The 26710-nt window shown below is 47.7% G+C and overlaps 1 protein-coding gene across 1 annotated transcript in view; it reads left to right on the top strand.

Annotated features, from left to right (window-relative positions):
* LOC119462299 (uncharacterized) overlaps positions 1-26000 on the top strand; it is a 39710-nt gene extending 13710 nt beyond the window's left edge. The window contains exons 3-5 of the mRNA XM_037723642.2: positions 4366-4457; positions 16630-16716; positions 25766-26000. Coding sequence (XP_037579570.1) covers positions 4366-4457; positions 16630-16716; positions 25766-25914 — 328 coding nt within the window. The 3' untranslated portion in view covers positions 25915-26000. The remainder of the gene's footprint in view (positions 1-4365; positions 4458-16629; positions 16717-25765) is intronic.
* Positions 26001-26710: the final 710 nt, after the last annotated feature.

Below are 26710 nucleotides of genomic sequence, written 5' to 3'. Positions count from 1 at the left end.
CCGGGCTGCAGCTGCGCGCGTAACTCGGATAAATAAGGTATATACCGAAAGGTAAACACAGGTATTGAGACAACGCGGGGCACATGTCACATCCCTTAACCCGTGGCACGAGATGATGTTGTTCATGATGATGATGATGATGATGATGATAATTAATTGGCATTCGCTTTGAGACGGGGCGGTGACCGTCACTTGGCCTGCTTGATCTAATCAGGTATGCTATACATGTTTTTAATCCTAGCACTTTTGTATATATCACCTTAACCTTCGTTTTTACCCTCCGTACCTTCCATCAATTTCTTGACCGATCCACCATAGGGAGTAGAACCACATACTCGATAGAAAACACAAACTACCTTGTACCGCTACCTATCCAACAGCTATATGGCGTGCAACCTGGTGTAATAATATTCAACTAAAATGCAAATTACGCACGTATCGACGCTACGCGGTGAGCATCTGACATTGTGTGACAAGTGCCATAGTATGATGCTAAGGATGTTGGTGAATATGGTGATTAATGGCATCTCCACTGAAACAGGGCTGTGACATACAGTCACCGAGCCTGCTTCATTTAATTACGTACCCTCTTCTTCTTTATCTTCAGCCTATATTTATGTCCACTGCAGGACGAAACACTCTCCCTGTGATCTCCAATTACCCCTCTCTTGTGCTAGCTGGTTCCAACTTGGGCCTGCAAATTTCCTAACTTCATCACCTCACCTAGTTTCCGCCATCCTCGTCTGTCTCCTTTATAAAACTGTTTCATTTCTTCATAATCGTGACTGAAGGTTGGGGCGTAGGCTTGTACTGCCTTCATTTTATACCTCCTATATATTCAGCTTTTTTACGACGACTGCTGCCCTCTCATTAAGACTGTAGAATTAATGTTGTAGACATTGATCCTCCTATCCAAAGTTCTCTGCTATCTGCAAGACTTCTGTTACAGATGACGTGGCCGTTAATCAGCACTGTATAAGCCACGCCAGTTCTTCTAACCTTGCTAAGGCCGATAGTATCTCACGCAATGCCTGATAATTCCTGAAATAGATTTGTTAAGCTAGCCTCACTCGAGAGGGTGAGCGGTGTTAAACATTGCGAGGTTCAGTTTCCAGTGGCGGCCGGTACGGACCCAGAGATTGTTAGCACCCTCTGCGGCGTCGCAGGTCTGACCGCAGCCTTGGTCAGGTGCTTCGCAGCCGCTGGGGACTGAGGACCATGAGTTAATTGCACGAATCTTGAGGGAAGTAGTGGCCGAATACGGCACCAGGGAGGCCAATTCCTGTTCAGTTGAGGGAGTGATTTTGTTGAAGCTGTAATCAGGTATACCAGACATGTTTCATTGCGATAGCCACTATATAGACTTTCCGGGAGCATTTCTGCCGCCGCCGTCATCATTGCCGCTGTCGTGAGGTTCCGTATAAAGTCCGAGGGGGATAACACCGTCGCCGCCCGCCCTACGCTTTATGTATGAGTGAAAGCGTTCTAGGGGAGCCGGCGATCGTGGCTCAATGTTGCCCATGCGAAAAGGAAGTAAATGAGCAGGAAGTGCGCCGTCTTCCATCACCCGCGATGCACCCAACATTGCAAGGCAACGGTGCGAGGGGAGGGAGGGTGTGTAATTCTACTCCAGTTTCAACTGCATATGTGGAGGCTGCGGAAGGTTGCGCGGCCGTATCTTGAGAGCGATCTGCGTTGGGGCAGAGTCTAGGTGCGTCGGTGGCACGTAGCTTTGTGCGTGCGGTGTGTTCTCAGCGCTCAGTTTATGTTGAAGTGATTGACAGCACGAAGGTCAGTTCGCTCACTGCTGCTGCCGCGTTTCCTCACGCCAGCGTTTTCACAGCGAGTGTCCACGGCCATCGAGTGTGATGTCATGTTAGCTGCAAGCGGTGACACCATGCCTGTTAATTTAGTTAGCAAGCGAATGTTTGAAAGTTCCTACGGTTGATAAAAGTACTGTCCTTTCTTCGTATGGCTCTCTTGCTAATTTTCTATCGCAGTCAATGTTTCGCCTTCCATGAAAAACTGCGACTTTTTTTCATTTTTGGATTTTTTATGCACCTCCATAATCTTTTTTTTTTATTCTTCCTCAAGGCAATCCAACCATTTCTTGACCAATCCCCCATAGTGGGCAGGACCCTGGCGATAGCAGCGAAGTACACAGGCAGCGGTGGCGGAGGACAACATCGCCAACCGAAACAGCGATTGGAATAAGCCCATAACAGCTTACGCTGTAAAAAATCTGCCGCGTCACTCAAAGATATGATGCCGAATGTAATCTGCGATGGCCCCAGCCCAAGTTCTACAGTTTCTACAAGCTGTCCAGAAAGTCTGCCCGCTTACCCATTTTAGCTGAAAATTCCAGCGACACACTCATGTTGCGAGTACAACCTTTGATTTCTCCACTAAGAATGCGCACCTGAAGGTTGTGGCAGAGTTTCAATAGCAGTTCGGTGGCGCAAACAGCATAAGTAGCCGGTGTATTGTTATTGAGGCACCTAAAAGGACCGTACGGTGGCGTGAGTTGAAGTTGCTCCAAACACCAAAACAGAATTTGAAATTGAAGCACGTGACGGATTCCTCCATGCACTGTTTCTGAGGCCACAAGATCAGTGCTCAGGCTCGGGTCTACATCTCAGATTTACTGCTGTTCTATCTCTATGCATGTTCTATTTGAAAAAAAAAACGATTGTTGTAGGACAGGCAGGCAGGCAATGAACTTTATTTTAGGTCCTGAGGAGCGACTCCGAGAACCCTTTACTGGGGAGGAGCCACCACGGGCCGCTCCCACGTCGGGACGGGCAGGCCGTGCCTGACGGCCGCGTGGCGGACCCTCTGGACAGCCCGTAGCTGAGCGGTGAGGTCGGAGCTCTTGAGCGCCTCCACCCACTCTTCTTCCGTGGTGAGATTATCGTGGTCCCGCAACGAGGGACACCGCCAGAGCATGTGTTCTAAAGTGCAGAAGGGATCGCCGCAATCCGGACAATTGGGCTCGGACGAGTCCGCGTACCTGCTGAACCTGGCTAGACTGGGATAGGACCCGGTCTGCAGCATGCGAAGGGTGGAAGACTGAGGGGTGGAGAGCTTGGCGTGGGGCGGGGGATAGACCCTCCTGCCGAGCTGATAGTGCTTTGAAATCTCGTTAAACGTGTGGAGCGAGTCCTTGTGGATCCCCGCGTCCGCGACCTCGAGCGGCGTTAATCCACGGCGCGGTGGGTGAGTTCGCGTGCGCGGGCGTGGGCCAGCTCGTTGGCGTTGGGAACGAACCATCTAAAATAATTGTCAAAGTGAACGAACTGCCTGATGAGGAGTACACAAATTATATGAACACATTAACAACAGTAAGGAAGTACAGTGCTGGTATCGATAAAGGAGTTTTGTAGTGAGGGCACAAATTATTGTTCATATGTTTCGGTAGATGGCATGACACAATGTAGACAGATGAATAACGATGATGTATATAATGACGGCGCAACGACGACTGAAGCCTGTCCGCGTAGTACGGCAAGATGACAGCGTAACAACGTGAGGACGACAACAGCTACGCATCTGCGCTTTCTTTTCCCCTCGTTTACTCCACAGATGCCAGATACTCCCCCTACACATTGATTTAGGATCGGGCAGATCCCACGCACTGAGGCAGCAGGCATATGTGTTGCTCTAGTGAGCCGGCCATGTGAGATGGCGCATTTCCAGAAACGCGGGTGGACCTCAGCGACAAGCGCACCCCTCAACTTTCAGACGCCACAATACTCGCGTGCGAGAGCGCGTGCGTCTAAATCTGCTAATTGGCGTGTGTGTATCCGAATGCATAAATGATTAGTCGATGATCCACAAATGTGTGAGGTACTTTTACTGTCAAGTAATTGTTACTGCGATCTTTGTGCATACTAAGTGTGCATACATGATGGCCATATGTAATGTCAGCCGGCTTACAACTGCCAAAGAAACGAGAATTCCTTCACAACTATAGATACTGTTGCCATCATTGCACAATAATTAACTGGGGCTAATTACTTTCACGACTTCCACGTTGGCCGTCCACTACACATTTTTGCTTACGCACTGATCATGGCGGCATGTCGAGGAAATGCTGGCAGCATGTCGTAATCAGTCAATGTTCTGTAGAAGCAAAGGGTATTATTATCTTGATTAAAGTATTATAAAACACCGCAGGCGGTAACAATATTTACATTCAGTGATCCTGATTTGTGTCAAAATTTCGCGCCACTATGAGCATTTTACTTTCCCTTAAAGAAAAACAGACAGCAAGATTGCATGTGCCTTCTGAGGTGCTCTTGAGAAGTCATATAGGTTGCTGTTTTACTTAATTTTCTAAAAATTCTCTCTGAATCGCTATTTCAGAATGAAACAAAGACATCTATATGCGCATCTTGCCACGGTAAATGATACTGCAACTGGTGAGGGGGCTATGATGACAGTCAGCGAAGAAAAGCGTAAGTACAATTGAAACCGTGGCTGGACTTCATAAAAATTGCCAGAAAATGTGGTGCATACCAAGATATGCTCCATGCCGTTGCTTGGTGATATCTTAGACATTTTAATTAGGATATATTCGTTTAAACACGGCGAACTGACCGGCCGCGGTGGCTCAGTCAGCTAAAGCGTTGCGCTGCTGAGCACGAGATCGCGCGATCGAATCCCGGCCGCGGCGGCCGCATTTTTATGGAGGCGCAATGCAAAAACGCCCGTGTGCTTGCGTTGTAGTGCACGTTGAAGAACCCCAGGTGGTCAAAATTAATCCGGAGCCCTCCACTACGGCCTGCCTCATAATCATAACAGGTTTTCGCACGTAAAACCCCAGAAAGAAGAACACCCGCGAAATTTACTTATACTGCAAACAGTGTCCCTATATGCCAGCCCGTGTGGAATGGAGGGTCGCGTGTACTTGCATATGCCTAATGATCAATAAAAATATAAAGTTAGGGTCGCTGAACGCACTGATCAATGCCGTCTACTTGTCTATTCTGTCTAATTTCCCTGTCACAGAAGTAGCCCGCACGCCGTCAATCGGAATAGAGAGGATGACAATGCCTAAATCCGGCAGTTTGCAGGAATGGGGTCTTGCAGAAAAGGCGTAGACTTGTCCTGACAAGGAACACGGCATAGGTTACGTTGCTGAGACGCCTGACAACCACTAACGGGCCTGTGTTGCTAGCCGAAAATGTTAGGAACAATCCACGTTTCCGTACACGCACCGTGTGTCAAATTCAGAGGCATAACTGTAAGCCACCTTGATGGCGCTGTCAGCGAAACGCTCGGAAACGCCGGCGTGACCGCCTGCCTATTGGCACACAAACAGTTTGTATTTTCGGCCAGTTTATTTCGTTCGTGAAAAGTGTACTAAGTTATTTTTGTGGCTCAGTGAGTGCACATGACTACCTATAAAATTTCTGCGGTTTTCCGTGCCAAAACCATGAATGAATTTAAGGCAAGCTGTAGTGGGGGCCCTCCGGATTAATTTTGACTACCTGGGGTTCTCTAACGTGTCACCCGATGTACGGTACACGTGTGTTTCTGGATTTCGCCCTTGGCTTAGAAGGGGTGTTGCTAATTTTTTTACCCGTTTAGGGCAATAAAGCTCTTAGTCGTAAAATTGTCTTTTTCCTACGGCCACATTCAACACAACGTACACTGCAGCGGCTTAAGAGGCTTGGCTACGACATCTGCACTCCTCTCAAATGTTAAGTGCTTGATGAATGTAGCGATTTAAAGCCGACAATTTTTCGCTTATGTGCCATGAACGGTTGATGGCTTTGTTTCCTTGTATCGCGCGGTACCCCGGTACGACAAAAGACCGCACACGTGCATGTGCTGCTTTTTGGTGATTGCTTGTGTGTATTACGGAAAAAAACTGAGTGATTTTATCGAACAGAAAGGGAGACGCATCTCCCCCGCTGAGTGATGTCACTCTGTCTATAGCGAATGGCTTTATTTAGCTACAGTGCATGGTGGGACGCTTGCCTCGGAGAAAGATTGTGTCTCCTTGCCTGGCGCCTTTCTTGATAGGTAACTTTCTACTTTTCTTGTGGAGAACCAAGGTAGCCGTGCAATCCTTGTAGATATTTGCCAAGATATTTAACTATGAATCCTGTACTCCTCGATTATGCAATGCCTCTATGACTGCTGGTATTTCTACTGAATCAAATGATTTTTCACAATCTATGAAAGCCATATAGAGGGGTTCATTGTACTCCGCAAATTTGTCTATTACCTGATTGATGACATGGATGTGATCCATCGTAGAATATCCCTTCCTGAAGCCAGCCTGTTCTCTTGGTTGGATGAAGTGAAGTGTTACCCTGATTCTATTGGAAATTATCTTGGTGAATATTTTATACAATACTGAAGGAAAGTAATGGGTCTATAATTCTTTAATTATTTAACGTCTCCCTTCTTATGGATGAGTATAGTGTTGGCGTTCTTCCAGCTTTCTGGAACACTTGAAGTTGTGAGGCATTGCGTATAAATGACCGCAAGCATTTCAAGCATCATATCTCCTCCATCTTTGAATAAATCGATTGTTATTACATCTTCTCCAGCAGCTTTTCTCCCCGGTCATGTCTTTCAAGGCCCTTCTAACTATATCGCTAATTTTAGAAGCAGCGTCTGTATCCTGTTCATCACTACTTCGAATGAAATAGCTTGGTTTCTCTGGGAACTGCACAGGTCAGTATACAATTCTTCCGCAGCTTTTACTATGACATCGAAATTGCTGATGATATTACACTCCTTATCTTTCAGTGCATGCATTTTGCCTTGTGCTATGCCAAGTTTACTTCTCACTGATTTCATGCTGCGTCCATATTGTACTACTTCCTTAATCTCTTCCCCGTTGTAATATCTGATATCCCTTACTTTCTTCTTGTTGATCAGTCTCGACAGTTCAGCGAATTCTATCTGATCTCTCGTGCTTGACACTTTCATGTTTTGCCGTTTCTTAATTGGGTCCTTCATTACTTGGGAGAGCTTACCTACTGGTGGCCTTGGTGCCTAACCTGCTGCTTCTGAGATCAGCCGAGTTACGGTTTCATTCATTACCCGTATGTTGTCTTCATCTTCCTGTTCTAAAGCTGCATATTTGTTTGCGAGCACCAGCCTGAACCGGTCTGCTTTTACTTTTACTGCGTGCAGGTTAGCCTGTTTCTTCTTGACTAATTTTAAATCTTTCTCTCTTCAAATTGAGAGAAATCCTAGACATCATTGGTGATAAGCACACCGGGCGAGACAACAGCGACGAAAATCGCTATGATCAAGGTTTTGACGATCAACAGAAAGAGGCAGGAGACCAACGCGTACGTTTCGGCGCCCGAGAAAATGGTAAAAGGGATTATCCGAAACATTCCCCTGAAGTATACCCAAGACCAGCTCACGCATGCGTTGGTGAACTCGAGAAACCCCTCTTTAGCGTACGCCAAGCGGCTCGGCAGTACGACCACCGTGATATTGTTGTACGAAGGAAGTCCCCACATGGGCTTACTTCAATAGCATCATGATAAGAGTATCCTTGTATCGGAAACAGATTGACTTTTGCAAGGAGTGCGGCAGGCTCGGCCATCGACCCGACGTGTGCCTAAGACCGGAGATCAAACTATGCCCGACCTGCGGATCGAAGAACCCAAGCAGCGAGCACGAGTGCACGCCCAAGTGCCGGATCTGCGGCGAGGCACACCCCACGGCCGACCGAATGTGCAAGGCAAAATACAAGTTGCCGCACATAGTGAAGCAGAGAAGGTGGCGGGCGAGAAGCAGAGCAGAAATGGAACGCACATTGGAAGATGGAAAGACGACCCCTCAGCGGACCCTATCACCATCGGGATACAGTATGGCGGAGGGAAAAGGCCAAAGTCGCTCGAGATCCAGATCCCTCACGCCGATAAGAAGACGGAGCCGAAGTCATAACAGACGTGAAAGCAGAAGTCGAAGCCGGAGTCGGAGTGGAAGCGGCAACCGGAACCGAAACCGCCCCCTGCCAGACGGCGTGCGGCCCACACAGGGCGAGACACAGACAGGGCCGCGCAAAGTCACCTGGTCCGACATAGTCTCGGGGAGAAATGGATACTGTGTAGAGAGCACCCCCGCCACTGGCAGTACGAGAGGAGCCCCCGATCGCCTCCTGGCGGCGAGGATGGAGAAAATGGAACGAGAGAACAAGGAACTTCGAGAAGAGCTGGGCAGGGCCAGAAAGCAGAACGAACAATCAGCGAGGAAAATCGACGAGCTACAGCAGACGCTGGACGAAATATTGAAGAACATGAGAGGATCTCCTCATCCACCTCCCGCGTGGCCGCCGAGCGAGGCGATGTGACCGCGACAGAAGGCGAAGTCGGGGAGATGGACACCTGTTGCGGCGAAGAAGCACCGGCGACGGCGGGCTCCAAGCGCAAGGGCACGAGCGACGCGCCACCTACGGAAGACGCTGTGGTCCACGCACAAGCACCGAAGAGACCCAGGTCAGGAGCCAGAAAGATAGACGCGATCGAAGAGATGGTGAACAAACTGACGGACAAGACGGAGCGAATGTTTGACATGCTCCTGACGAGGCTGAACGAATCCGACGCGGGACGGAACGCGCAGTACGCAGCGGTCAACACCCAACTCGCGGCCATGAATAAACGAATCGAAGATCTGGAACGCGGGACGATGCAGCTGCAGCATCAGCAACATCACCACAACCTGCCCGGAAGGGCCGGGGTACCGTCACCACAAGCGATAAATGTACCGGCCATCCTCACCAGCGGCAACAACGCCAACACCACCCGCACCGGGGAAGGAGGGATGCACGGACAGTTGTGTCCCCCCAACACCTCTGCATAACAATCATGGCTGTGTCCCGCAAGTCCGACAACAGACGCATAGTCTGGCAGTGGAACTGCAGGGGCTTCAAAAACAAATAAGCAACAATGGTGCAATACATAAAACGCTTTCAAATAACAAACTTCCTGTCGTGATTGCCTTGCAAGAACCTTTCGACCGGCCCCAGCTTCCGGGCTATGTTACGTGTTGTACCCCCTACGAATGCATGGGGAGGGACGTCAAGGTGTGCACCCTGGTTAAGCGTGGGACGGCCTTCATCGAACACGAACTCCTGCTCCACGAAGAGTCGGACATAGACCACGTCCTGATCGAAGTCGTTCCGAGTAGTGGAAGAAATAAGACCGGCCTCTTCGTGCTCAACGTATATAGCTCCCCCTCGCAAAGAAACCGCACTCACACTTTCGACGCCCTCTTTCGCGAAGAGATGTCCAAGGCCACCTCCAATACCTTGCTCATATGTGGAGACTTCAACGCGCCGCACACGCAATGGGGATACGGAGCTGACTCGCCGAAAGGGAAGAGGTTAGCCGGACTGATGGACGAGCTCGGCCTGACCGTACTCAACGAGCCGGCTTCGCACACCAGGATCGGACAGGGAGTGTGCCGCGACACATCCCCCGACCTCTCTGTCTGGTCGGGCGTGGACGCGGTCACTTGGTCGAACCCTTTCGAGGACCTGGGGAGTGACCACAGAATCCTGTGTGTGACCGTGGGAGAGAATGAAAGTGAGGAGGACGTCTGCCGAGAGGCAAGAATCGTGGACTGGGATAGATTCCGGAAAAATAGAGAGCGAGACAAGAAGGAGGGCCCGATTGAAGACATCAGCGAATGGTGCAGAGAACTACTCGCGGACGTAGAGAAAGCCACCGGTGAGATCTAATGGATGGACTGGCGACAAGAATCCCCCAAAGAAGTAGGAGACAGATCCCGCGGAGCTGGGGACGACGACGCTCCCCAACCGTCCAGAGTGGACAGCCGGCTGGCACATCTCGTTGCGGCCAAGAAATCCATGCAACGGAGAGCGAGTAAGCAAAAACTCAACAGGAAGATACGCAAGGAGATCGCCGAAATCAACCGGGAGATCAAGACGCATTGCGGCCGCCTGTGCGAGCAAGAATGGCAGGAGCTGTGTGACACGATGAACGGCAACATGAGCGCGGGACGCACCTGGAAGATTCTCAGGCACCTGCTCGACCCGGGAAGCACCAGAACGGCGACCCGTACAGAGATGGCCAAGCTGCGACACAAGTACAAGGACGACCCTGAAGCCTTCGTGGAGGAGATCGTGCAGACGCACTTCACTCGACCGGAACGGAAGAGTCACCCCGAATACCGCGGGGCTCCCAACGAGGAGCTTGACGCTGACTTTTCCGTGCAGGAAATTAGAGCGGTCCTCCAGCTATTGAAGACCAAATCGGCGCCAGGTCCTGACAGGATCACCAACAAAATCCTGAGGAACCTGAACGACGACGCCATCGAGAAGCTCTGCGAGTACATCAACTCGTGCTGGAAGGAGGGCCGTATTCCGCAAGAGTAGAAGTCCGCGGACGTTATACTAATACCATACTACTACTAATGCCAGGCAAACTACGGCATACTAATGCCACTAATACTAATGGCATACTAATACTAGGCATACTAATGCCAGGCAAACCGCTAGAGGTCCGAAACATGAGGCCGATCTCCCTCACGTCCTGCGTGGGGAAAGTGATGGAGCATGCCTGCCTCAACACGGTGACGACGCTCCTCGAGAAGCAGGACGCCTTCGGCACCCACATCATCGGTTTCCGGAAGGGACTTTCCACGCAGGATGCCATGCTGCAAATCAAAGAACAGGTAGTGAACGCTCCGAGAACTCACGTACGCGCCTTGCTCGGGCTAGACCTCAAGAGCGCCTTCGACACTGTGAAGCACATGGCCATATTGGACAAGATCAGCCGACTCGATCTCGGGGCGAGGTTTCACCGATATGTCTGCAGCTTCCTGAATGAACACGAGGCGACGGTCAAGATCGACGGGGCCACGCCGCGAACGGTCCGAATGGGCGGTGCGGGAACGCCGCAGGGCTCCGTACTCTCCCCCATGCTTTTAACCTCGTCATGATCGGTCTGCTGGAGCGTCTCGACGCGATAGAGGGCATCAATCATACGATCTACGCAGATGACGTGACAGTGTGGACCACGGAGAACACGAGCGTTGGTGAAATGCAAGACCGACTGCAGCGGGCCGTCCGGGAGGTGGAGCGGCACCTTGAAGACACGGGACTCGTCTGCTCACCCGACAAGTCAGAGATCCTACTCCACAGACCGCGCAAGAAAGGACCCCTCCCGCAGGGCGTGCTCGACGCCCGTCGTTTGGGCGTCCACGTCACGACGAGGGGGGGGGGGGGGCGAATACCGACGGTGTCCAAGTTGCCAGTGCTCGGCCTGTGGCTGGAAGAGAACGGTGCCAACCGCGAGCTGGTTTCCCGACTGCAGAAGAAAGGAGCCGCCGCCACGCACCTCGTGCGGCGGGTCGCGAACAAGAGGAAAGGAATGAAAGAACACAACGTGACGAGGCTGATACAGGCGTACGCGCTGAGCCATATATCGTACGTCGCCGCGTATGCCGACTGGAACAGGAGCGAAACCGACAAGCTGAACGTGGCGATCCGCAGGGCGTTCAAGACCGCCCTGGGGGTACCCCAGTACACGCCAACTCACAGGCTCCTCGAGCTGGGCGTACACAACACGCTCGAGGAGGTCGCCGAGGCGCAGAGAATAGCGCAGCTGGAGCGGCTGTCGGGCACCAAAACGGGAAGACGAATCCTCGACCTGCTCGGGATTCGATATCATGAGGCGCGGGGACTGAAGGAAACACTGCTACCGGAGGTCAGGGACGCCATACAGACGGAAAACATGCCGAAGAACATGCACCCGGTGCATGACGTGCAAAGACGTCAACGACGGGCGGTAGCAATCCTCGAGGAGCACGGAAGACGAGAAGGCGTCCTGTTTGTCGATGCAGCCAGGTATCCGCGGCCCGCCGGTAACGTTGATGGCGACGAGGGACGACGACCACCATCGCCACTACAACGAAATGTGCGAGACGAACCGGGGATGCCAACACCACCATGTCTACTCTACTACTACAAAAACGGCAGCAGCAACAGCAGCAACATCAACGACACGGCCGGCCGACGGCGGCGGAGCCCGCCTTCTCTATGGCGGTCGTAGATACGAAGGGAAGGATCCGAGTCACGGCATCAGCTAGGCTGCCATCGGCAGAAGCAGCGGAGGAGATGGCCATAGCCCTCGCGGTACTCCACGGAGGTACGGAGGATAGCCTGAGCTGCCTGATCATAAGCGACTCCAAATCAGCGATCCGGAACTACACCAAAGGTTGGGTGTCCGCGGATGTGGCGCGCATGCTCAACGCCAGAGCCGGAGACTTCGTGTCCGGCAGGATTACGATCAAGTCCCTCAAATGGTTCCCCGCGCACGTCGGGGAGCTTGGTACTAAAGAAGACAACAGCCGCAACAACAACAATACTAACGGCCGAAAACACACCGGCATCCCGCCCAACCACAACGAGCGTGCCCATCTCGTCGCGAGGCAACTTACCCGCCGCGACGCGATCACCCAGAGGGCAGCCGCCGTTGTTGTGCGGGACCCCAGCGGAGGAATTATCAACACAACCCAAATCGCGGCGGACGGAGCTGGGGGCCACGGGGACGCCGACTGTGATATCGAGGAGTTTCCGGCCTCGTACCGAGAGGTTCTTGCACACTATAGGAAAGAACGTATGACATATCCACAACCCCACGGGCGGCTGGACAGGTCCCAGGCAGTCGACCTGAGGCCGTTGCAGACGGGCACTTTCACCAACCCCTATCACCTGCACCGCCTGTGGCCCGCGCTGCACCCGTCGCCCGGCTGCCCGTCGTGCGAGCACGAACGGGCTGATATGGCCCATATACTTTGTGAATGTCAACGCCCTGAAGAAGAAGGACCAAGAGGAAGGGGGAAGTTAACAGCAGGACCTTCTGAAGCGGGGCGCCTCGCTGAGAGATGGCAAGCCGCCCTCCTCAGCGAGGCACCCGAGGACCAGGAGTGGGCCGTCCAGCGGGCCAGGGCCATTGCCGCGGATCTCGAAAGATTTTTCTCCGGCGATGGACCCCTGGCAGCCTAGCCCCGGGCACCAACAGCCTTAACCGCTGGACAAATAAAGTTTATTCCTATCCTATCCTAGACATCACTAACCTATGGTAACTCCACTTTACCTTTCCTAACACTTCTACATCTTGCACTATGCTGGGATCAGCAGAGAGTATGAAATCGATTTAATTCCTTGTTTCTCCATTAGGGCTCTTCCAGGTCCATTTCCTGTTGCTGCGCTTCCTGAAGAAGGTATTCATTATTCGCAGCCTATTCCTTTCCGGGAATTCTACCAACATCTCTTCTCTAGTGTTCGTAGAAGCGATGCCGTAGTTACCAATTGCTTGCTCACCAGCCTGCTTTTCCGCGCTATTACATTGAAGTCGCCCATGACTACAGCATACCGCGTTTCCACCTTTCTCATTGCCTATTCCACATCTTCATAAAACTTCTATTTCTTCATCATCGTGACTGGAGGTTGGGGGATGGGCTTGTACTACCTTAATTCTATACATCCTATTAAACTTTATTACGACGACTGCTACCCTCTCATTATTGCTGTGGAATTCATCAATGTTGCCTGCTACGTCCTTATGGACTAGAAATCCTACTCCGAATTCTCTTGTGTGAATTCTATTGACCCTTTTCGCGGAGCAGTTTGTTTTAGACAAACGAGATGGCGCTCACGGCGGCGCGCCATACCTCTCATCAGCGACCGCGCTCGAATACGAAACCATTACCGCTTCTGCCTTGCTTCTGTGCGATCAGCTGTCGGAAGTGCGACTGAGTTTTCGCTAACACATGCATGATAGATTGAATCACGTGGATTGAAGATGTTTGCAGTACTTGGCTGCAAAAATAGTGACTGGAATGTTAAGGAATAGAATGAATCTGTGTGGCCAAGTTCGCGGACCGCTGCTGCAACTGTCTGAACGTGTTACCTGCACTTCGTGATGTACGGCTTTCTTCGAGGATACAGAAATTGGCTCATCCGCCAGCCTTGTAGCGCTAACCTTCAAAGAAAGGGCTTCAGCAACAGAACGTCGGCAAGAGTACCACTCGTTAAACAATGACAAAGGGAGTAACGCCGCTTCCTGTCATAGTAAGTTTCGCGCACGTTGTCTATACACATCTGTCCCAAATGGCAGGAAAACAAACTTATGCCCACTCTATCGCCGCCGTATCAAGAACAAGTGAATGGGCGCACACTTGAATATATGCGCACTGTATACGCACAATAAATGACAGACTACACCTATGGCACACGAATGGTGGAAGCTGAATGTTTCGTGACGGTCCGCAAGAGTAAGCGAGTTACTAGCTGTAATATATGTTTGCTACAAGGTATTACAATGTACAAAACAGCTACGTTTCAAGCCTTGTGCGCAGCAAGAACAAATCTATCGGAACTGAGCACACCCGCGATCGATTAAGAGAAAATAATCAGATAGTGGCCGCACCGAGGAACTTCACTGAGTCGGAAAGTGACAAGCCACTGCTTCAAAATATTTGCCGATTAAAGAACAAAGAGCAAAATACACTAATCCTGACTGAATTCATAATCGGAAAGCTTGGATAGCTTGGAATACATATTTAGCCCCGCTTTTAGAACAAGCATCATATACGCTGCTTGCGCCGTTTCGACATAGCTTAATCAGCTCCGGAAGTGCTTTTGCATGTTCTCTGATGCTATGATCAAAGCTTCGTGTCGTTCACCTAGTCACAGTCTACGATATCTCCGAAAACAGAGGTTTTCTAAGCCGCGCCGGCGTCATACACTTCCATTGTAAACAAGGAGGCAACGGAGGCAGCTGAGGCAAGCAATGGACGCGTCACCACATGATCAAATATGGCAACGCCCACGGGATCGCCGCGAAAAGGGTCAATAAGACGTCTGTAGCAGAGGACGTAGCTGTTAGCGCTGTATAAGCTTCACCAGTCCTTCTAACCTCACTAAGGCTAATGAGATCCCAGGAAATACCTGATAATTCTTCAAATAGCTCTGCTAAGCTAGCCTAACTCGATAGAGTGCGCGTGTTGAACGTTGCCAATCAATAGATAATCGATAATCGATCAATAATCAATAAATTCCGGAAAATTCTGGGGTTGAGTTGGTAGTGCTTAGCCTAGCCCAAATACGAGGCCAATACCTTGCGATAGCCAATCTATAGCTAATCAATAATCGACCAATAATTAATAAGTTCCGAAAAATTCTGGGGATGAGTTGGTAGTGCTTAGCCTAGCCCGTATACGCGGCCAATACCTTGCGATAGCCAATCGATAGCCAATAAATAGCTAGTCGACAAATTCCGGGAAATGCTGGGAATGACTTGCTATTCTCAGCCTAGCCCAAATACGTGGATATCTTGCGAAAGCCATTCGATAGCCAATCAATAGCTAATCGATAGATAATACATAAATTCCGTGAAATGCTGGGGATGATGTGGTAGTGCTTCGCCTAGCCCAAATGCGTGGCCAATACCTTGCGATAGCCAATCGATAGCCAATCAATAGGTAATTGATAATCGATAAATATACAATTAATTTTGGGAATTGCTGGGGATGACTTGGTATTGCTTCGCCTAGCCCAAATGCGTGGCCAATACCTTGCGATAGCCAATAGATAGCCAATTATTAGCTAATCAATAATCGATAAATAATCAATAAATTCCGGGAAACGCTGGGGATAACTTGGTAGTGCTTAGCCTAGGCCAAATACGTGGCCAATAGCTTGCGATAGCCAATCGATAGCCAATGAATAGCTTATCGACAAATAATCAATAAATTCCGTGAAATGCTAAGGATGACTCGGTAGTACTTCGCCTAGCCCAAATACGTGGCCAATACCTTGCGATAGCCAATCGATAGCCAATCAAAAGCTCATCGATAATCAATCAATAATTAAATAATTCCGGAAAATGCTGGGGATGTCTTGGTAGCGCGTAGCCTAGCCCAAAAGCCAGGACTAGATAAGTGCCTATCAGCTCCGCTGTCTCTAGCATTGCACCTCCAGTGCAAGCTATGCTTTTCTTTTCCATATAATGTTCAAGTGACTCCTCAACCGCGTTTCTCGCATTCACCCTATTCATTATGGCTTGAAGAAATGGCACTGATATTTGCTTAAACTGAATTATAATATTACATGAGAATATAAAAATACCTAGACGTTAGCCTTCTGCCAAGTAAAGTATGTGCTATATGCTTAGAAAGTTGGCGTAAATATCTACAGAACAGTTCATCAACATAACAATCATTTTCCCTTTGGCTGTCGTCACATTTCGCCAATTATGATATCACTTGGGGTACTGGCCATAATTTGTATCTAAATATAGCAAATATAAAGTTATGATTCATAAGATTAGTATCCAAATGCCAAGATGAATGTACAATAATAGTTCCTGTGATGAAACGTACGCGCACAAAATAGAATAAATTCATGAATTTTTTCATCATTCTAGATGGCAAACCTAAAGCTTTCAGAATGTGATGATGGACATTCTGCCAATATAAAAGCCCTGCATAGTTTACCCACGCAATACGCCATGTTTTCTTAACCTTAACAATTTAACAAATACTTGCCTTGTATTATCAAAAAAAAAGTGACTAGAGGTACAACTTTTCATGATGTTTAATAAGCATTTTCTTTTTTTGCAGGCGCGCGTTGGGGAACAAATTACTTACTGGTTATCTCGACTCCTATAGAGAAGTGCGGTATTCTGAGCTTCTTCAACAATGCTACCAGTGAGTTCTTACTTCTCAGTATAGCTTGGCAGGAAATCAGTAGCTAAATATTATTTTACAAAACTGTTCGCTTTAAAAACTTCAGCATATCTTACCTTTACTGCCAGCCGCTGTGTACACTCTCTAACAAATTATTCTAATTGTACTTGTAAAAGAGAGGACACCCATTCATTCATTAAAATTAGGATACCGAAGCATACAGAACACTCAATATTCAAACACGAACAAGGTTGAATCAATACAAAGCTGCAATTTTCGAATGATTCATTAAATGAATGAGAAACAGGATCGTTTTTTTTCTCGCTTGCAATTCACTTCAATCCCAGTGAAAGAAAAAATGTCGGCGAGAACAGTCATACACCATTTCGTTGTACTCATTATACGATCGAACTTTTTCTATCCATACCTCCTTAAGCGGTTCCAACATTCGATAATCACACGGAGCGAAACTTGGTAAAAAGAATATGGCAAACAGTCAAATAAATAACAGGCCTTGATTGGTCGCAACTGTTGCAATACAAGGACGAGCATATTCATACCTTAGCACCACAACTCAATGTCTTTGACTAAGTTCACTAATCAAGCAGAGAACTGACACTTTTTCACCGCGAGACAGCAATCAGGAACGCTTACACGTTGTTTGCGGAGTTCGTGTGCCCTCAATGGCAACGAAAAATAAAATGACTACACTTTCTCCGTTTTTTACACCTTTTTCGAGCGAAACTGTACATGCCTTACAAGTGTCGGTGGTGGTGTCACGCTAAAATCCGGCTGCTCCCAGAGTAGAGCAGCTGCGAGAAAAGCTGCGCTGACGCCGAATCACGTGACGTGCGCTACCAATCAGTGTCGTGTGGTATGTCACAGGGAGGAAAAGAGAAGGAAAGGGGGTTGGCGCGTGCTCCGCTGGGCTTCCCTCGGCTGAGATCAGTGTCGGCGCCCGAATGGGAAGACCGGGCGTGGTGCGTTCCGCCGAGGTGCAGGCTGCGCTTGAGCAACGTCGCCGCGACGCACGCGGGAAGGGCTCGTCGTCGACGTGCCGATTCTACTGTCAGGGCTGCTGATGTCCAGGCGAAACGTCAACAAAGAGCCGCGGACTCCGAGTTGTGGGAGCGCGGTGTCGAGGCCAAACGTCAGCGAAGAGCCGCCGACCCTGAGTTTAGGGCAAACTAAGCGGAACGCTTGCGCCAGCGTCGTCTTGTCACGATCTTCGCTTGCCCTAATTTTCTCGACAGGGAATATCTGGCGATTTTTTCCTTGTCCTATAATGACCAGACGACCAGCGACATTGTACCAAATCCGGCTTTATAAGCCATTTTTCTTATATTTTCTTTGATAGAAAATTCACCACCGATTACGATACTCCCTAATGTGAAATTTTCGCGCAGCTCTTCAAGTGTATTGAATTCCACTGGTTGCGTCGCTCATTGTTCAGAAAGAAAGCGTGAACACCGAAACCCGTGTCTCGCACGCAGTGCATTTTCTAGCCGCGGCGGCGCAGGCGATGTAGCGCATGCGCCTTTGGTCCAAAGCACACGTTGGTATTTTCTTTCTATATGTGGTATCGGTGGACGCGCTCGCCGTATGCCTTGGTAATGACGTCATTGGCTGCCGGGTGACCGGGCACGCTACTACGGCGCCATCTCGTAGCGGGTCGCCGCTGAGGAGCACGTCTCGTTCGGCAATGCGCTTTCTTCCTCACCCTTTAGCCATACCCTCCTCCTCCGCTTTCCTCCTTGCGCTCTCTTCACTATCGCCGTCTTTCATCCTTGGCTCGTTCGTTATGCCAGTTACGCTGACGCCGAGGGCGATGCTCCAAGAAGAAATGGGCTCCTAAGAGCTGCACTTTAAGAGAACGCAACTTATATCCAATTTTTTATGGTATACAGAGCGACCATATTTAAGTTTCCCGGTATTTTAACCCGATAGCGTTAAGGGCCCCACGTCGCAGAAAATCCGGCATCGGTGTCAGCGTCGGAGTGCGATGTCGGCGTCCGTGGCGGTGAAAATCATCCCGAGCCACCCCAACCGCGCAGGCCTTCCACCTGGTGCAAGGTTTTGGTGAGCAAAAATTGAATTTCTCGCAGTGAAATCTGTCAGAAAAACCGTAAAGTACGACTTAACCACAACCTACAGACATGGTGGCATCGGATTGTAATTTGAATGTAAGCGAAAATATAATTCTGTTACGAGGAAACTCAAACACAAACCCTTTTTCCAGCCTTTGTAAAAGACCTACAGCTGCGCGCTCGGGTACTTGCGAAAATGAGATCCAGATGGCGCTCGCATCCTCGGCAGGCCAAATTGGGACTTCACCAGCCTAATGCGGTTTGGACACGCGCGCGCGTTGGTGCAATAGCAAACAATTATTCAAATAATAAAAAAAAGGTACTAGGGCTTTCACATTTTAATATAACACGAATTATATTGTCCCTGGAAAAGCGTCTTCCCAGCAATGCATTCCTGTTTCAAAGTGAAGCCGACTTTAAGGGGATCGATGTAAGCTTGGTCTTTGTAAGCTGGCTTTCCCACGTTCTGTTTTGTAGTGGCAAAGCCAGCTTACAACGAGGCGTAATAACGGAGCTCGAACGGGGCCCGACAACGCTGGCGCGTTGCACTCTTAAAGGCGAAGCTTAAGCGTCCTCTAATTTTTTAAAAGATTACCTGTGGCAGATAGCATAATTCTTGTCCTTGAGCTATATTATTCGAAGAAGTTGACATTACTAGCACGGGAAATACAGACTATGCTTCAACTAATTAACGAACATTCACTGATTAACTTTCTAAACATTAACTTCAAGGCACATATTTCAAATTACAATATGTAACCGGTGAATCTACAAGACGTATTTGTTTGAAATGAATTTTAGGATTACATCAGTGTCGAGATATTATTTCGTAAAGTGTGGGACGAAGTACATGGGCGTTTCAGTTACTTTTGCGCTTCAATTCATACAAGAGCATTTTGCTAAAGAAATAAGTGGCACCGTGAATTTCATGCGAGTTTGATGGTGCATACCTCCAAACGGGTGTGATTCTGGAAATTCATTCCATGTAGATACACCTTGCAAAGTAACCGTCTACAATTAGTAAATTGCAATGTGCCGTAAAATGAATCATTCGCAAGGTAATTAGGATTTTTTGTTATTTAGTTTATTATGTGTTTCGATCTATCGGGAAAGTAATGTCCGCGTTTCTGAATAATGCAGCTCGAGGACTAAAATTGTTATCTAGAACAGGAGAAAGACGCCACAGAACTGAGAATTGATCCCACCGTATATGTAGGCTCCTACCGTATATTTGGAGCGCGTGCCCCTATTGGAAGATGCAAGATAATTGCAGATGCCCCCACACTTTCCAGTGCGAAATGAGAACACACTTAACTTACTAAAGGAAAAATTTCGCTTTTGAAATCTGAAGAAACAACGGAGCTCTGTAAGCGTGGGCGTACGGCGTAGTGGGTATGACAATCGCCTTCGGACGTGAATACCGGGATTGGAATCCCGTCTCTCTCTCTCTCTCTCTGTCGTTTTCTCTTTCTTTTTTTCGCTCTTTCTTTCTATGTTTCTCTTTCTTTCTCTTTTTAATATCACTCTCTGCGTCTCACTCTCGCTATCATTTTATCTTTCTCTCGCCCATAGCAAGTTGTGTTACAACCGTCGGTACAACGCAATGATATCATTTCCAAAAATGCATGTTCTGCAAGCGTGGCTGTATAGCCTATTTTGAATGTTATCAAAAACTATTTCGAAATTATAATACATTGGATACAGGTGCGTCTGCCACCAAATTTGTATGGTTGCTGCCCCAGCTAAATCAGGATAATTATGATTATACAAAGGATAACATTGATATCAGTGAGGTAAGTGCCTGCGTAGATTTGTAAGCGAAAGGCACGACGTCCGGCCCGGATGGCCTTACTGCCGAATTTTATCAGTTTTTTCGTTCCCTTTTTTCATAATTATGACTTCAGGTGTACCGTGACGCCTTGGAAGTAGGGTACATACCTAATAAAGGCTCACTGTCCTCATAGCCAAAAGCAATGACGGAACTAAATTGCAAAAGGTGGGCGGATATCGGCCTATTTTCTTATGCAATGTGGATTATAAAAGTTTTGAAAAAGTACTATCTAACCGTTTAAAAGTTGTGATAAGATTTCTAGTAGGTGATCATCAAACATGTGGCATCAGAGGTCGGTCTATTCAGACCAACATTCATGTTGCGAGGTCGGTGCTAGAGTGTATAGCTGAGGGGATTCGACTGGTAGCACTGGTACAGCTAGATCTGGCTAAGGCGCTCGACCCCACACACTTTGCGTGGGGAAAGGCAGGTGATAAAGAAAGTAGAAGAAAGAACAGCTATTCTTTCCCGTCACATACCCAACACCCAAGTGTCGCTTCTGCCCTGTCCAGACAGCACATCTCTCACATATCACGTGGCAATGCCCCATCAAGTCTCTCCCCCTCCCGCACCCTCAAACCATTAATTAGTATCGAAGAGCTGTGGGAGGCTGCCCTGCGCAGCTCCAATCCCACCCTACAGGACCGAGTCCTGAGGTGGGCTGATGAGGTAGCGGAGGCCTACCACGACTGGTAGGCAGACGGCTAGCAACATAAGGTGGTGGGACTGGAGAACATAGACCTCCCTCTCTCCTCCCCGGCCCCTCCCCTTTCTTCAAATGGGAAATAAAAGTTCAATCATTCATTCGCTTGAGCATATAAATTTAGGATCCCAGCTCCTTAAAGGTGTCAGAATATGTTATGCTAATGGCTCAACGAGGCTGATAGTGAATGGTTCTCTCTCCGATCCGATTAGGCATTTATCATCAGTAAGACAAGGATGCCCTTTCTCACCAGTTCTGTTCTGCACGTATTTAGAGACACTTTGGATGAGCATTCTGTAAGAACAGAATTTTCAAGAACAAAATCGCATTCCACGGCCGTCGAATGAGATTCGGGTTCTGGCATATGCAGATGACGTGGCATTCTTTTCTACTGATAAAACGAGTGTAAAGACTGCTCTTGCAATGACAGAATAGTTTCGTGCAGCTTCTGGTGCTAACGTTAACATTGAAAAAAGTTCAATTTTTTGGTTTGGACTATGGGCCATAATGCCATCACACTACGCAGGCATTCAATGAAAAAAAGATCTGTGCTATTTAGGTGTACCTCTCTCACAGTAAAGAAATAGCAACAGTCATTGGTCGGCAGACGCTGTAAAAATACAAATTAAATTGAATTCATGGCGAGGCCGGAATTTGTCAATGTTCAGTCGTGCTCAAGTGCGCAACGTGTTCTTAGTTTCCCGCCTGATGTATGCGCTGAAAGTACTGCGCTGCTCACGAATTCGCATTCAGGCACTGCATCGCGTATTTGCAACATTTATTTGGAGCTCGAGTTGCAAATCGATGCGGCGCGATAATCTTTTCGTCCTTCTTGAACGAGCTGGTATAGGATTAGTCCATCTCTTCGTCAGGCAAGTTGTTTCTCGTCTGTTTTCTTTTTCGAGACAGTGACCATCCTTTCTTGCATGAAATTTACAGATCCGATTAGTTGATTATCTTCCTGTTATAATTGCGTCATCAAATGCCAAAGATGCCACACAGGCTCCTTGGGGCTTTCTCAAGGAGTTTGTTGATTTATTCCTTCTCTTGAAAGTTAAATTCAGCCTGGAGTACATTTTCACAGCGAGTCGAAAAAAAGCAATTTCTACTGCACTGGTGGACTCGATTTCCCCATATCCTGTGTATCGTGCACCTTCTTTAATCGGCCTTATTAGGATGTACTTAGGCGGGTCCGTAAAATGTGTATACCTCTCGGAGTTAAAACATTGTTCTTTAAATTGCATTCAGAAACACTTGCTGTTAAAGCCTGGTTGAACGCGAGGGGCTGCTTCGTGCCATGGTCCACGAACTGTCGACTCTGTTTACCTGCTGAAACCATAGATAACTGTTTTATAGACAGTATGGATGCTATATTTTTCTGCAACATTCTCGAACGGACACTTAAAAAAGACATTGACATGACTCTATATGCAATTAGGTTCCTATACCGTTGAAGTTTACTGGCGGTCCTCTCTATCGTGTTCATATTACTGGGTTTATACAGCCTACGGAGAGCTAGAATGCGTGATCGGCAAGCCGAAAGCCCGCTATCTACAAGATCATTCTCTCATGAAAGTGCAGCTTGTGTAAGAAGCGTGTAGGCTGGCGCAGGAACCTCCGCCTGACTGGATGCACTTGTTGGACGCATTGTGTGTTTGTCCGCGTTTTCAGTGTGTAGCTATGTCCTTACTGTAATATATCTTCATCTTTGTTTTCCATGTAATAAAGAAAAAAAGTGGGTGCATAGTCTAGTGGTTATGACGCTGGCCTTCGGATCGTGGGTACCCGGGTTAGAATCCCGCCTCGCAAAGACAATTAATTTTATTTATGATTTATTTATTTCTCTCGCTCTCTGTCTGTCTCTCTTTCTTTATCTCTCTGCACCTCCTCTCCTCATTTCACACGCTCTCAACTTCGCTCGAAACTGCGAACACCATCGCTCCGTAGGGATAAACCTCGACCTTAAACAGCTTCGCTGTTAAGAAATTCCGATTGGTTGGCAATCCATATTCCTCCACTAACTATGCGTTCAACGAGTGACGTTAGATAAGAACCAAAGCACTGTACTGGTCTACTATACGTCCCTAATTTCTCGCACTGCTATTAACCGATGGCGCACTTGCTAAATTCATTAGAGCTGATTATCTCACCATCAATAAGCAATTATTCATGTATCTTTGTTAAGTTTGGCGGCTTCCTTATTATTCTATAATTAGTCCTTTTTAAAGCGTTAACAGCTATCTACAGTTTCTAGTCGATGCTAGTGTTGGTCGTCACATGTTCTCTTATAATTTCTCAGGTTTGGTGATGACACAGTAGAGAGATGCACAATAATGGAGGGAAGTTCCGCTTAGTGCTCATCATCCAAGCAGTTCAATCAATTATGCAAATGCAACAAACTTGCTGAAATCTGTGCAAACTAAAGCTTTAGTGTAAGGGGTAGTAAATACTCTACAACCAGCGGCGATGCGTAATCAATTATTCTACAGTCATTCTATGCAGCATGCAACCTCATGCAGTTTTTACGTTTATCCACAACACAAGTGATAACATTAGTGTTATGCAATGTTGATTTTTATGCCATACATCGCTCACAAGCTATGACAAATTGAAAACACAAAATTAAGTGAATTTAGTATTTGAGACGTCTACTCAGTGATGTCAGGAGTATGTACGCGATGTGTGGCTTGTGTGCAGGGAAAAATGATGATAGAATGTTAACGCACAGATAAGTGCGACCGATATCTAGGTATATTCAGGTTTCTGTACTACAGTTACATCGACACATCACAATTCAGAGCGATTGTCCAAGAAATAGCAGACCCGCCTGGCTTATACTGAATTCATAAATCAGTGAAAATCATGTATTTAAAACAATAATTGAAAACTAAGGACATATACATTATCAGGTCGGCTTGAAACCTGCTGGAACGCCACGTGTAGCCTGAGGTCATCGCCGCGACGCCATTCCACCCTCGCTCTCGGAAGCCTCTGTTACCGCGCGTTCTTCGTTCATGCGAGCTCTCGCCTGTGTTCTAACTTCGCCTCGTGAATGACTATAAAGAAATGGCGTATAAAAAGACATAGTAAGTTCCGAAGGAAAAGCATTGCTGGTAGTTTCCAACATACGACCCCACGCTCAGAATCCGAGTGTCTTCTCGCTGGGCTAAACCAGCGCCTCCAAGACAGCAAGCCTGAGCAGTGTGCTTTATGACATCATAGTACTTGGGCCTGAATTTCCATTGCCAAGTCTGGCTTGACAAAAGTGGTGACGTCAAAAACCCCGCTGCTTACTCGGGAGCATCCTCATTAGATTCTATAACAGTCAGGCACCGTGCCATGACGTCACGGAACGAAGTGCACCGGCCGTATGCTATCAGGGGGCGTCGGAAAGCGTCTCAATGCATTTGCTTGCCCGCGAGGAGTTCATAACACGAAGGACCGCTCAGCGGCGTTCAAATGGACATTATTGCTTTCGCATTCACAATTCATCAGAAGTGCTTATGTGTCCTCGGATTTTTTGCTTGGGGCTCACTAGGGCTCACACTCAGCTAATTTTTTGTGACACGGCTCACTGGACCTAATACTAACCAGAGCGGGCGTTACGTCGCATCGCAAGTATTATCTTAGCAAATATAGAGCAAGAAAGTTTCCCCATCATTTCTCAGTGGTGTGCAGATTTTCCAGACCCCCTTTGATATTGCACCAATCTCTGGAACTGTCCTAGTTTACCCAGGGGACTAGGTACAGGATTTGACGATGTTGCAAATAAAGAGTTTGCAACGTTTTCTCATGAGACTACGATCAGTCGTCTTGCCAACGTCGTCTTCTGTAGTGACATTGTCCTCGCAGACATCAAGAATATACGGCCGTTGTTGCTGTCGCGGCGTCTTCCTGTTATCTTCTTTCAGCTGCAGCTGCGCTCAAGAACGGCAACATGCACGAACGCTGATGTGTGTTCCCCCCTTCTTGTCCTTCATTTTTTCGCGCTGTTCCCCTGTCGAGTATGTACCGACTAGCCCAAGCCTCAACAGTGCGGTCTCACAAACCCATACATTGCCTACCCTACCACAGACATGGTGAGCTATCTCGTGCACATTGCGGAACACTAAACCGCGCTAGGTAGCCTGGTACGTAAAAACTGCTTATTGTAACAATAAGTCTGACAGTGCAGGGAACCCTCATATGTATATTTTTAATTTTTTGTAGCAATACACGTGCAATAATAGCACATATATTATACGCGTATAATAATATATGTACTTTGACTATATTTCCGGTGGCACGGAAGCATATTCGGAAAATATCTCACTTTTAATTCACATAATGCTCAATAATAAGTAAGGTACGGTATAGGCCAAAATATTCAGCATTGCAGTCACATCGATCTGAGCAGCATTCTGCTTACTTTTCTTAAAAAAACTTAGCTTCCTATTTCTTTTTTTTCAGACCGGTATGACTGTGAAATGTACGCCTGGAATGAAACTGTGCAAACGGAACTCCACGAGTGTAAAGAATGTTATAGGCTGTATTGTAGTCAACAAAATGAAGATCATACTGTCTACAATAATGAGTGCACAGAAGATCCAGGTTGCTGAAAGGCTTGCGGTTAGCTGAGCAGACCGATATTTCTTCAAGCCACTCCAAGAAAACGCATGTGCTCAATAAAATTATAATGACCCTTAAAACATACTGCTACATTAGGAACTTCGAATTCCACGATCCCCGAGTTTCCCTGTAAAAGGTAGAGAGGCGAGGTAGAAGCACATATTTATTAGAGTTAAGTTTCATTCCCCACTTGTTGCTCCACTCAAGAATGATGTTTAAGGCTAAATGAAGATATAGTTGATCATTAACTGTATTAATATCGTTAAAAATGATATAGTCGTCTGTGACCAGACGAATATTGACAGGGGCCTCTATTACGTCAACTATGCCGTTACAATAACTAAGAAACAGTAGTAGGCCAAGCACGCTGCCTTGAGGCACGCCAGAGGTTACTGAAAGAGAATTTGACTGCTGCCCATCAATCACTACGTACTGTTTTCGATGCGTTAAGTAAGCAGACACCTAGGACAGGATAAAGCCAGGAAGGCCAAGGATTCTAATTTACAAATTAATTTGTCATGAGGGACTACATCAAAAGCTTTTTGAAAATCCAAAAATATCGCATCTACTTGGCCAGCCTTGTCTAGGACAGAAGCAAACGAGTGATTGACTGTGCTTAATTGGGTGACTGTCGAGAGCCCCTTCCTGAAGCAATGTTTGAAAGATAAAATGTTATGCTCGTTTAAGAAATCATTATTGTAGTCAGCAACAATGTGCTCAATTAATTTACAAGAAGAGGACGACATGGTAATCGGATGGTAATTCAAGACTGAACTTGGTTCCCCT

Source organism: Dermacentor silvarum, chromosome 8, assembly GCF_013339745.2.
Source record: "Dermacentor silvarum isolate Dsil-2018 chromosome 8, BIME_Dsil_1.4, whole genome shotgun sequence".
In the NCBI taxonomy this organism is placed as follows: Eukaryota; Metazoa; Arthropoda; class Arachnida; order Ixodida; family Ixodidae; genus Dermacentor; species Dermacentor silvarum.
The sequence above is the reverse complement of the archived record's forward strand: the minus strand, read 5'-3'. Positions and strand labels throughout refer to the sequence as shown.